Raw genomic sequence first — 13,436 nt, 5'->3', positions numbered from 1 at the left:
TTTCTGGATTATGCTTGTATCATCATGTAACACATACTTCCATATTGGTTATTGTTGTAAGAGGATCTTCATATAAAAATAAAATCCCCAAATAAAAACACAAATAAACTGAAGTGAAAAATAGTATGCTTTTAATCTGTATTCCAACTCTTAACTCTTCTTTCTCTGGAGCTAGATATCATTCTTTGCCATAAGTCCTTCAGAATTGTCCCAGATCATTGTATTGCTGAGAGTATTTAATTCTTCCACAGTTGCTCTTGTACATTACTCTCACAGTGTACATGTTTTCCTGGTTCCGCTTATTTCCCTCTGCAGCAGCATGTAGATTTTTCAAGCTTTTTCTGACATCCTGCTTATTGTTTTTTATTAGCACAATGTTTTTCCATCACCAGCTTGTATTATAATTTGTTTAACCATTCTCCAATTGATGGACATCTTCTCAATTTCCATTCTATTTCATTTCATTGTACCATTTGATGCATACATTTAATATTTCATTGATTCTCTGTTTATCTCTGGATACTGAATATTTTTGTTTTTCTTTTGTCATAATGGCCTCTTATTTTCATTTTATCTTGTCTTTATTTCTATTTCTTAGAATGTGTAATTTATTCCCTCACACAAACAGAATTTTAGATATGGGATACTAACATGCACATGCTTGAGAAAAACAAACTTAAAACAGTATTTAATCATTTATAACTGGTTTTAATCTGCTAGATTGATATTTGGCTTTATTTTTAAAATGTGGTCATCTATAACAGTTTATTGAGTTTTTAAACTTGATTCTGTCATCTAAACTCAGTCATGTATGCTTATGCTCAAACATAACTGAGAAAAGTTAATCTGTCACAATGTGTGCTTGCTTATGTGTGTATACATGTATACACATACATATGACAGATGAACTTGTAAATTTAATTTTATTCCTATATTAAACTATTACTATATTCATGATTTTTATTATTTGCAGTCATTTAGCATGAGTACTTGATCAGAATTTGTGAACATACAAGGAGAGGTGACTGAAAAATTATGCAACACAGGTGCATTGTTTGATACCTAGGCATAAATGGCAAGCAGTTTAAATAAAGGCTTAGATCACTGTGCATAATACTTTCAAGATGAGTTAGTAGCTTTATCTTAACTATGCTTTCTAGCCTGAAGATCATTAAGAAGGTAGTAGTTGCCTCATCATTAGGGATTGTTTGACAACATTCTTATGGGGTTGTGAGGCTTGGGGATTCTTCTCTCTGTTACTTGCCTGTGCTTTTATCTTATGCATATGTCCAATAAAAATCCAATTTGGTCATTGAATTTAGGTTCCTTGGATCCTTAAATCTCTTGGGGGAAGCAATTGTTCTATTTTGTGTATATGTAGTTTTCAAAAGGTCTGTGTTGCTCATCAAGGCTACTAAACCCCCAAGTATGTTTTTAGAGAAATTATTTAGCTACCTTTCCCCCATACTGTATTTTTCTAGTTGATAATTAGATTTTGATGTGATCATTCAGCATTTAGCCATCCTTTCATACTATGCTATTTTCAAGTTTGATAGGTTACTATCCATGCCTTTATTCAAGTCATGAAAAAATAAAAGAACAGAATGAGGCACTTAGCTAGAGTTAGCCAGATGTGGTGGAAAGAATAATACATTTGGAGTGATAGAACATGCCTCTCATGCTAGGCCATACTGTGCCATTCTGCACAAAACCTTTATTGGATTCCTATTCCCTCTAGGATAAAAAAAACAGACTCCTTAGGCCTGATGTTTAAGAAGTCTGTTCAAAATATATCTCTATCTTACTCCTCCAGATAAGGTTCATATTAGCCCTCAACATATTTTTCATTCTTGCCACTCTAGACTTAGGATGGCTTACTGAATTCAAATCTCTTGCTTTCCTGTTTTATTGACTATATTAAAACTCATTCATGAACTCTGAGCTTAGAATAAATAATTAAAAATAGAATTGAAAAATGCCATAGCTTGCTTAGAAAACAGAAGAAATCAAAATAAATGAAATCTCATTATAGCACATTAATCTGAATAGCAAAACTATTTGCATGTCTAACATAAGAATTTTAGATTTGTTACACTTATATGTGATCTACCCTTAAACACTAGTTTTGTAATCTCGGGCAAGTCACACAGTTTCTGAAAATGTAAAATGGGAGTAACAAAAGCACCTATTTTATAATGTTGTGAGAATTAAATTAGATAATTTTTGGTAAAGTGCTTCGGACAGGACTTTGTACACAGTAGGTGTATAAATCTATCTACCCCATAGATCTTATTTGCCCTAGATGGTCATCAGCACTTACACATTTTTGTGGTTACATTTCTTAAAGAAAATAAGTTTTTCCTGGAATCTTTTGTTTTTATTTCACCTATTTTTCCTAGTGAATCTCTGTTTATGTCTTTTTGCATATTAACTTGTGTAATCTATTTGAGGGTAATTGTCCTATTCTAGGCAAAAGAGATTATTATTTTTCCAAAGGTCCACATTACTGTTGTTAACAGAATCATTAAAATTGTTGTTTAGTCATTTTCAATTGTGTCTTACTCTCCTGACCCTATTCCAGGCTTTTGGAGTAGATTGCTATTTCCTTTTCCAACTCATTTTATAGATGAGAAAACTGAGGGAAACAGGGTTAAGTGACTAGTCCCGGGTCACATAGCTAGTAGATATTTAAGATTAGATATGAAATCAGGAAGATCAATTTAATTGCTTCTCTATACTGGGCTGCTCAGCTTCCCCTAGTACTAAATTTGCCTAAATGGTAAATTTGAGACTAAATTTGAGTTCTTGATTTGAGAGTGAGCCTGTTTTATATATTCCTGTAAAGAAAACTTCTAAAAACAAAAAACAAAAAAACTCCACTTGCAAAAGAGGAATTGATATAGATTTAGGAAACTTAGAAATAATGTAGATAATTAGATACAAATATAACAGAAATATATGAAGATATAAACCTACCATTCATTCTTTTATTTAAAAAATTTTTAAGTTTTAACAAATGTTCACATGAGTTTCTCAAAGTTGTCTTACTCCCTTCTGAAGCTGACAAACAATTCAATCTGGGTTATAAACAACGTTTCCACATTCTTCATTTTTATAAGTGAATAATATAAAACCATAACCCTAAAACATATAACCATATAAACAAGTCATAAATCATATGCTTCCATTTGCATTCTTATTCCAACAGTTCTTGCTGTGGAGACGGAATAGTATTCTTTGTCATAAGTCCTCAGAATTGTCCTGGATCATTGTATTGCTGTTTGTAGCAACATCTGTCATATTTGTTCATCTCACAATGTTGCTGTTACTTTGCACAATATTTTCCTGGTTCTGCTTATTTCACTCTGCATCAATTCATGTAGGTCTCTCCAGCTCTTTCTGAAACCATCCTCGTCATTCTTCATAGCAGAATAGTTTTCCATTACCATCATGCACCAGTTTGTTCATCCATTCCTCAATTGAGGGGCATCCCTTTATAAAGTTTCTAATTTTTTGTTACTACAAAGAGAGCAGCTATAAATAAATAAGTCCTTTCCCATTTTCTTTCTTTCTTTTTAATCTCTGGGATATAGGTCTAGTAGTGGTATTGCTGGATCAGAAGGTCTGCATTCTTAGCCCTTTGGCCATGATTCCAAATTGCTTTACAGAATGGTTGGATCATTTCACAACTCCACCAGCAATGCATTAGTGTCCCATCAATCCAACATTTATAATTTTCCTTTACTGTCATAATGGTCAATCTGACAGGTGTGAGGTGGTACCTCAAAAATTTAAATTTAAATTTCTTTAATCAAGAGTGATTTAGAACATTTTTTTCATATGATTATTGGTAACTTTGATTTCTTCATCTGAAGAACTGCTTATTCATATTCTTTGACCACATTCATTATTTTAAACAAGACGGGGCTGAGAATTAAATCAGCTAATTAAACGTTTTATATCAGTTCTACTTGATGAAACCTGTGAATTTTTATTGTCCTTATAATACTGAAAACAGGGAAGAAAACATGTTCTCATTGAGCAAAAGACTCTAAAATAAATCTTTACAAGCTACAACTCACAATTATTGCTTCATTTTGTGTTACATTTGATGGGCCAGACAAATCTTTGGGAAGATGTAGATTCCCCTTTTTTCTCTTTATTTTCTGTTTCATAATATTGACTGAATCTAGTGTTTTTGAAGGGCTTTTTTTTTTAATTTAAAAAGGATATTAACACAATTTAATTTGATGAAGAGAGGTCTGTAAAACGAAAATTTTGTTTTAATGGAAATCCTTCCATTTTAGAATCTTAGGATTTGTCTTTTGAGTTGAGTGGTAGAGCCACTTAATGACCTTAAATGCTTCACTTTTTTTTCCTGGGTCTTAGTTTTGGCCTTTGTAAAAGGAAAGGTCCCCTCTAAGGTTCCTTCTAGTTCTATAGCCATGTTCCTGTTTAGCCAGCAACAAAGTGTAATGTTGAGGCCAGAGCTTTGGAGTTAATTAGTCCTGGTTTCAAGTCTGGTTTCTGCCACTTCTGCCACAGGTAGACAAGTGTTGGTGGCCTCTCACTGTGCCAGGCAACAGCTCTGAGATTATAAATTGCACAGTTGCCTTATCTGCAGTTGGTAAAGGGAGTTTCTTAGAGAGTTCTCTATTGGTTTCAAACTGTAGTAGTCTGACCAAAACAAATGAAAAAAAAAATACTCATAAATTGGCCTTAACATTGAGCCAGGCTAGAGATTTGGGAATGAGTAATTAGTTTTTTCTAGTATTATCTGAAGCATCTTTCACATCAGTTAAATTATACTTTCTGAATTTCCTTCACTAGGAAACAGATTAGTGCCCTAATGCCTTGTGCTTCAGGACGGAACTCTTAGATGGTAATTGATTTAGTCTGGACTTCCTATGTCAGCCTCCGGGGTGGGAGGGAGAGACAAAGCAGATGGATCTGGAAGGTCTGTGGGATTGGGTGCCTTTCTTGCGCCAGCTTTGATGACTAATGTTTCCATCTAGGCGGGACTCCTCCCTGCTAGGGCCAGAGCCTTTGCTAACCACCCCCTCTACGTCATTGAGGCCGCCTTGGGGGCGGGGCCTCCTGCTTTGTTGAGCTCTGGGGGTTTTCCTCTCTTTTCCTCTCCCTCTTCCCTCCCCCCACCCCTCTCCCTTTCCCTCTCCGTCTTCCTTTTCCCCTCCTCCCCTTTGCCTTGGCTCCTCTTCCCTTTTCCCTTCTCCCCTTTCCCTCTTCCCCTTTTCCTTCTCCTTCCACCTCCCGCCTTCTCTGTTCCTCCAGGTCCTGCCTGTTCGCCCCGCCCCCCCCTTCTTCCCCTCCCTCTGGTCCCGGAGCTCCTCCCTGGGGTGGGAGCGGCCCGAGAGAACTGGAGCTGAGCTTTTGGTCTCATGTGTGATGTGGGGGGCGGGCGGGGTCCAGGGGAGCGCCTGTGCCCCTTCCATAGTGACTGGGCCGTTCTCCGCAGAGACTGGACAGGATGTGTTTGTTACGCTCTTCCTACGTGTGAGTTCTGTGGTCCTTTAGGGCTGACTCGGCTCAGCAGGTCCCACTCAACCAGAGGCTGTGGACAACAGTTTTCCCACTAGTGAAAACAAACTACCATATTCTGAACTGGAAATAGATTGCATCTGTCCTGAGACAATTCGAGCTAAATAGTTAAAAAATATATTGAATGTTTGGTTCATGTTTCAACGAGTAATTTTAACAAGTTGAAGAAAGGGGAGATTTTTCTTAGGTTAGAAAATTTCCTACCTATTCTGTTAGGTTTTTGTCTTTTGCTTAGTTCCGCCTTTTTTTTTTTTTGGAAGTGAAGCTGTATCTAGGAGGAATTAAGATCACCATCTTATTGTGGGATTGTGACTTTTGATTCTGCACTGATTGAAAAATTGGAAATTTTTATTTACTATATAAAGTGTTATTAGCTATTAAAACACTCTATAATCTTATTTTTTCTAGAAATTGATGCTTTACAATTATATGAATTGATATAACCAATATCATTCTGTACAACTCGTCCCACCAATGTATTTTCCCCTTCAGTCTTTTGGTGAGGGATAATCACAAAATGTTTCCTTCCTTTTTCCAGTTTGAATTTCCTTTCTTCATTCACCAATGTAGCAAAGACTATATTCTGCTTCTTTATTGTAAATTGAAACAGTTGCTGTTTGAAATTGATCAAATAAGACACATTTCCAATCAATTTTTGTGACCTTCATAGTTCACTTGGAAGAAACATTTTAACTATGCATATTGGAAATTGACCAGTCACAACTTTTTATGCTCTTTTTAAAGAACATAAATTAATTTAAAAGTTTAGAGTAGCTAGCTATGCACTAAGTAGTTAAAAATTTCACAGTTCCTTTAAATTGTTTTCCCATATTAAATATTTCTGGAGTGGTAACTCTGTATAGTATGGTAGAAGGAACATTGAATTTGAAGTCTGAAGATTGGGATGCCTTGACATTAACCAAATTTAACTTAGTTTACTCATTTGTAGAGAGGGGACTGTACCTGTTTTACTTTTCTTGGAAGATGATTGTGAGGATAAAATGAGATGTAAAGTGCTTTGTAACCATAAGTATATATCTTTGTCTAATCTAGTTATAGAATAGAACATAAGACAATAATATAAGTTTTATTTTGCTTACCATTAATACCCATTCTTTATTCTGTAAATTAAGTACCATCTTTTAATGTGATGCTTTAGTTGGATTTGTATGTTAGGTCTGAATCATCTTGTCATTTTGATGTTTTCAATGATGTTTGAAGTGACCCCAAGGACAACTCCTTACCCAGAGGGTAAAAATCCATTATTTTTTTTAGCAACAAGGTCACTGTAATTTCTACAATATTTACAGAGTTGTGTGTATTCCCTAGAATGGTGCGGATTGCAACTCAGACACACTGTCTCATTGTGTGCCATTCTGGTGTATATTGTCTCATAAATCTCTACATTGGAGTCCCTAGTGCCTAATGTAACACTTAGTCTGGCACCCATCTTTTATTATAACTCTCCATGAATATATAACTAGCTCCCCTTTTCCCAGTCATGCATTTTTCTGATTACATGCGCTATATTGCACTCATCTCCCCCCAGAGTTCGTTATATTTAATTTGCTATTTATGTCTACTAAGCATCTCTTCATGTTTACTAGGTAATGTTATTTTGATTGCCTGGAGATTGTACTGTTCCATGATTTGAAACCATCTAGCATGATTAGAAAAATGTTGGTGTTAAAAGAGAGATTTTATTTCAGGAAAAACTTTGGTGCCATCCAAAAGTGATGTTCAATTTACCAAATATAATCCAGCCTGCTCTCTTCCCCATTTGATAGAGTGTTTTAAAATATTCTTGAAGTTCTCTTTTTCTACCCCTTCCTGTCCAGGCTACTTCTGTAGGTTTTTGGTTTGGGACTGTTTTATAGGAAAAAATAAGAGAAGAAGAAATAAGGTGTTTCAGGAAAGGTCTTGACTAGTGTGCTTTGGATTCAGGAGCCAGACAAATAGTAAAGTCATTTCTTTTTTCCTAATCCTTTTTGCAGAAGATGAAATTTACTTCTCTCATCTGGTTGTTCCTTTCTTAAATCAAACAAACCAACCAATTTATGGCTTCTCATTCCCTTCAAGATAGTGGCCAAACTCCATATTCTTCTTGTAATCAAACTCCTACATTTTTCCCCCATTCTACCTTCTCCCATATTAGACTGTTCTTAAACATAAAGTTTGTACTCTACTGAAATTAGCTGATTGACTTCTTCTTTACATATCTTTAATGGTAAAGTCACTGCCTTCCCTTATTCCATATTCTTGCCTACCTGTTCTTTAAGTCAAGGTCCTACTTCTTTGAAGCCTTTCGAGGTCACAATTTTTCTTCTGAATTTATAGCTCTTCTTGACTGTAAGTGGCTATTAATTACATATTATTTTGAAACATAAATTCTATAATTATAAAATTTCTTGAATTATTGAATTTTAAAATTTATTATGCCTTTCCTCATCTGAATGCTATATTACTTGATGCCAGGGGCCATCTTATACAATGGTACCTTGTGTCTTGTAATCTTTTATTTAAAAAATATTATTTTAGAAATTGATGAAAAAGTTCACTAATTTTGCTGGAATTCTGTTTAAAATATGAAATATCCTGTTAAACTATATCCTTTATATTTTTCAGTAACAATCTCCAAGACAATATGTAGTTTAGATGTTGTTTCTTAAGTTCATGTAAAAAGATATGTTCCCTGAAATAGTCTTCAGATCACTCTAGGGACAGGAAAAAAAAAAAGTATTCTCATCAAAATACTTAACAAAGAGGCTCCCAACTTTACCACTCACACTGATTCCCAATTGTGACTTGCTCAGATTTTGATTACTGACTTGATTTGTTATTACTTGGTAATCACTTGCTTTAGTTTTCTTACTACAAAATAGAAGTATGCTTGCTAAACCATAGATATTAAGAAAGAATGAACAAAGTCAAAAAAGGCTAACTTTTTCTTTTCTTTTTTTAAATCCATTTCTTTCTTAGTATTAGTTCTAAGACATAAGAGTGGCAAGGACTAGGCAATTGGGGTTACATAACTTGCCCAGGGTTATATAGCTAGGGCTTGTTTGAGAGCAAATTTGAACCCAGGACCTCCTAACTCCAGACCTGACTTCCTGTCTACTGTGCTAAAGGTCCCTAAAGGAAATAGGACCAAAGGCTAACTTTTCCCACAGTGATTGCCATTGAATGAAAGCTGTGAGCTTGTTTGGTCCAATTTCCTTTATAGCTTTCTTTACTATTAATAAATGAAAATGAGTACTTATTGCCTAGACAATTGAAGTTTTTGTATAATTTACTAGTCATTGGTTTGATACAAATGCTGACTTTTAAAAGTGAGAGGGGAAAAAGATACTATTGAGATAGATTTGGCATGTTTCTTGAATAATATTAAAATAGACATCGAGTTATCTCATTGATACTGAATCATTAATAAAATATATAAAAACCCCAACCCTTAAAGGTTACTTTAAAGTAACTTTATTTTTTACTTTTTTTTTTAGATCCTTCCTGAAGTTCATTATTCCAACTTGTGAACAGTTATGAGTACCCCAGGAGCTTCAGTAACAGCCACAATGAAGCTAAAACAGAACATTAATCCTATTCTTTTATATCTCATAAACTTTGTAATTTTGGTCTACACTATTTTAACGTACATTCCATTTTACATTTTATGTGGATCGAGACAAGCAAGATCCAATCAAGTGAAAGCAAAGCCTGTAAGCAGGCAGCCGGATGCGGCATACCGCTCTGTTAACAGCTTCCATCGGTTGGCTTCAGTGCTCTATCCTGGATGTGATACGTTAGATAAAGTTTTTAGGTATGCAGAACAAAAATTTAAGGACAACAGGCTCCTGGGAACACGAGAAATACTAAATGAAGAAGATGAAATGCAACCGAATGGAAAAATTTTTAAAAAGGTAAGCAGGACTTTTGTTTCCAATAAGATTCTACAAATACAATTTAATACTAGCAACAAGGAATCTAGTACCTTTTGCTTTTGCAACTTTTGAAAGTTTCAAGGAAAGTAGAGAAAGTGACTAGCATTTTTCTGCCTTTATTTCCTTTCCTTCTCTATCCTCCAAGTGCCTTGGGGATTGGATTCTCACCAGAAAAGAGGCTTTGTAACTAGTCTCATAGGGATTGGGTGGGGGGTGGGGAGGATGGGAGGGGTCTTCTGAATAACTAAGGCTAAGAGGCCTTGGGACAAATATAGCATACTGTGAGTTTGAACCTATTTTCTGGCCTTAGAAAGATGGCCACATTGCTCCAATATTTGAAGTGTTACCTTTTTATTGCCTCCAGGATCCAATATAGGATGCTCAGCTCTTCATAATTCCTTACAGTTCTTTTAGACTTTTTAGACCATACTCTTCATTCTATCCAGTGACTCTAGCTTCCTGATTTTAACCCACTGACACATCTCTTAGCTCCAGGAATTTTCCCTTGCAATTCCCTATGCTTGGAACACTTTTCCTCCTCGGCTAGACCTGCTGATCTCATTGGTGTCCTTTAACTCCCAACTAAAATCCTACCTTCTATAGGAAGCCTTCCTCAACCCTTTTAATGCCTCTGTTAATTATTTTCTATTTATCCTATATATAGCTTGCTTTGTATAAATGTGTTTATTTGTTGTCTTCTTTATTAAATTGTGTAAGTTGCTCAGGGCTGGGACTGTTGTAAGGGTTAAAATGAAGGATTTGACTAAAATATATGATTCAAAGTATTATTGTTCAAAGTCAAAGTGATCTTTAATAGCTTTTATTTACAAAAGAGGTGGAAAGAGTGAAAGTAGAGAAATACAAAAGGGTAGAGGAGATCTACTCAGCCAGGACTTGTTGACCTTCAGCAGGAATTCAACTCTCTCCAGAAGAACGGAAGGGAAAGCCAATTACCCACTCACCCAAGTTCCCTCCAAGAGGCAGTTCAAAGTGATGACCCGAGCTGAAGGTGACTCCTGAGGCCCACTTTCTTCCGTGAGCTAACCTTCTTCCTTAAGCTGACTTCCTTCTTGAAGCCAACTTCCTTCTTGGAATCGACTTTCCTAGCCCCAGAAATTTAGGGCCTTTTCACAGGGGCCAATCACAGTTTCCAAATTGTCTATCACTGCCCAGTGTCTGTGCGGGATCGACTTCTCACCTTCTGAAGGTCAATTTCTCATCAAAAAGGTTCACAGTTTCCTGATTGAATAGTTTCTGAGGGTGTGAACTCTTAAAAGAATTCACAATTTCTGACTGAGTTATCACCCATTTTAGCAAATGTCTTAACCAACACTCTTAGTAAGTGTTTAATTCTGTAGTTAACACTAATTTTAGGAAGTGACTTGCTGAATTCTTTTACTTAGTGTTCATATTTCACACTGTCTTTTTGTCTCTTTTTGTATCCTCTGTGCTTAGGTACTTAATAAATGTTTATTAATTGATTGATGGATAGCATGAATGCGGATTTGTAGTAGGTTCCTGATAGTCTGATATTTTTATTATGGCAAACTGGAAAAGAAGGGGATAAAGGGACTCTTTTAATGGATTGAAGGTAGAGGGAAATAAGCCTTATTTAGGCTTCAATACTCATTTCTACCTTGTACAAGTAAAATGGTATTATAAAACCATGCTCTCTCATTTGTTAGTATGGAGGAAATCACCACAGCAAATTTGAAGTCTATTGCAGATTTTATAGGACTTTCTATTAGTGATTTTCTTTAATACTGGATACTTACATGGTTGCTTATTAGCAAAAACACCTGTTAGCAAATACCAAGACCTCTGGTACAGTTTCTCATGTCCTTATGTAAGATAAGTATAGAAATGGTATGAAATGTTACTGAGCTAGATGAATAATTTTCACATCTGGTGAAAGTTAGTGTATGATCTTGGGACCCCTGTATTGGAAGAAATGGTAAACAACCTTTTTCAACAATGATAAGATTCTGTATGCTTGACCTTTGTGGGCCAGTTTATTATCATATTACATGCTCACCAATTGTACTCCTAAGCTTAAAAAATTAATTTGTAAATACACTGGGAATCAGAAAATATATAAATTCTATACCATGTTATAGAATATAATAGTCCAAGAGAAAAACAAATGTTACTAGAGGGATAGAGAATTTCTGATTGTTTGGATCATTGAAGGAGATGATATTTGAACTCATTCTAAAGATGGGTATTCTTTCAAAAGGTGGGAAGATGAATGGAATCATAAGTATTATTTTGCCTTTCCAGGATTGTAGTCTGTGTGGAGGAGAAAAGATGAGAGAAATTCAGAAAGGGTAGGAAGGCACCAGCTTCTGGAAATTTATCTATATGGTGTGCTAATAAAAGTCAAACTTTATTAGGGAATTCGCTCTTAAGAATTTTTAGTAGAATGACATTGTGTCTGCGTAAGGAAGATTAATGATTTATGAGGGTAGACTAGAGGGTGGAGAGATTTTGGGAGAAGAGTTGAGACAGGATGAGGGTGGAGAGTTTATGTTCTTGGATTGTGTCTGAGGAAAGAGGAAGGGGATCATTTGAGATGTTGTAGAGGTACAATAAATAGGACTTGTTAATGTTTTAGATGCGGGAGTGAAGAAAAGATTACTGAAATTTTTAATGTGATAATTAGGTGATTTTGTTATTCACTCATTTTAGTTATGTCTGAATCTTTGTGACCTCATTTGAGGTTTTCTCTGCAAAGATATTGGATTGTTTATCATTTCCTTCTCCAGCTTATTTTATAGATAGGGAAACTGAGGCAAACAGCTAGGCAAACAGAGGCCAGTAAGTGTCTGAGGCTGGATTTAAATTTAGGCCTGGCACTTTTATCCACTGAGCCACCTACTTGTCTGATTAGATGAATGGTAGATATAAATAAATCCAGAAATAAGGAAGCTAGAAGTGGGAGTTGGTATGAGTGGAAAGTTGGTAGGTTGTTTCATATGCACTTGTGATAATACATATTTTTTTCCTATTCTTGGATTTCTCTGAAGACTTTTTAAGGAACAGATTTGGACCATATTATTATAGTATAATGTTCTTGAGACTGTTCTTGAATATATGTATATGTATGTGTATCTATATCTAGATAAAGATATAAATAATAGAGAATATGGGATGGACATATTCAATGCCTTCTTTGTTAATTTCAGCTTATAGGGATAGGATTACTATAGGAAACTCCAAAATGAGAAAACTACCTTTATAAATTTGTCAGTCATTTTTTTATAATCTGTAGTCTTGGAGAGTTGCCTGGGACAGCAAGATAATATTAAGTTACTTGCCTTAGGGTCATAGTGTGCACATGTGTTGTGGGCAGAACTGCAACTCAGGTCTTCTAACTCTGAGGCTGGTTCTTTGGTCACATTGTGCTGCTTTTATTTTTATTTTATTTTATTGTGCTTAGTGAAGTCAGTAGACTAAAATTTAGGAAAGCCTTTTTATATTTTAATTAAAATAGCTTTAGTCACTCTTTCCACCTAAATGTACTTCCAAGAACTACTTTTTCTATGTTTTCTGTTAGTCTGTCCCCCAGTGGTTTCAAAGGGAAAAACAATAAGGTATCTGTGATAGACACATTCCTTTAATTCATATAGCAACAATTGGCACAAAATAAAATTTGTAAAAACTAGAAATTCTAGACTTGTTATAGTTGTGCCCTTTTTTTGGTCAATTTCAAAGAAATGTCAGCATTTTGGAGCCAAAGAAGATTTTTATTTACTTTTAATAGTTTATCCTGAATATTATGTCAAAAATGATAAATTGTACAGTTCTAAGAACCTAGAATGGAAAATGGCTGGACTGTGCTTATTTATAATTTGGATATTTGATAATAGACTTATTTGAAATTTTGATCAGTGAGAAGAAAGTGATATTTACCCTTATTCTTGGATTTTTAATTTTAGGAAA

The 13,436-nt window shown here is 35.0% G+C and overlaps 1 protein-coding gene across 8 annotated transcripts in view; it reads left to right on the top strand.

Moving 5' to 3' along the window:
- The window catches only part of ACSL3 (acyl-CoA synthetase long chain family member 3), a 128,168-nt gene that overhangs the window by 31,621 nt on the left and 83,111 nt on the right, over positions 1-13,436 (top strand). For 2 of the 8 annotated variants that reach the window (XM_007502204.3, XM_007502201.3), the window contains exon 2: positions 9,057-9,473. In XM_007502204.3, the coding sequence (XP_007502266.1) occupies positions 9,096-9,473 (378 nt within the window). In that variant the 5' untranslated portion in view covers positions 9,057-9,095. The other 6 variants (XM_056807399.1, XM_007502202.3, XM_056807400.1 and 3 more) reach the window with 6 other exon arrangements.

The sequence above is a fragment of the Monodelphis domestica genome, chromosome 8 (genome assembly GCF_027887165.1).
Source record: "Monodelphis domestica isolate mMonDom1 chromosome 8, mMonDom1.pri, whole genome shotgun sequence".
In the NCBI taxonomy this organism is placed as follows: Eukaryota; Metazoa; Chordata; class Mammalia; order Didelphimorphia; family Didelphidae; genus Monodelphis; species Monodelphis domestica.
Note: the sequence above shows the minus strand (reverse complement) of the source record. Positions and strands in the feature narration are given on the sequence as shown.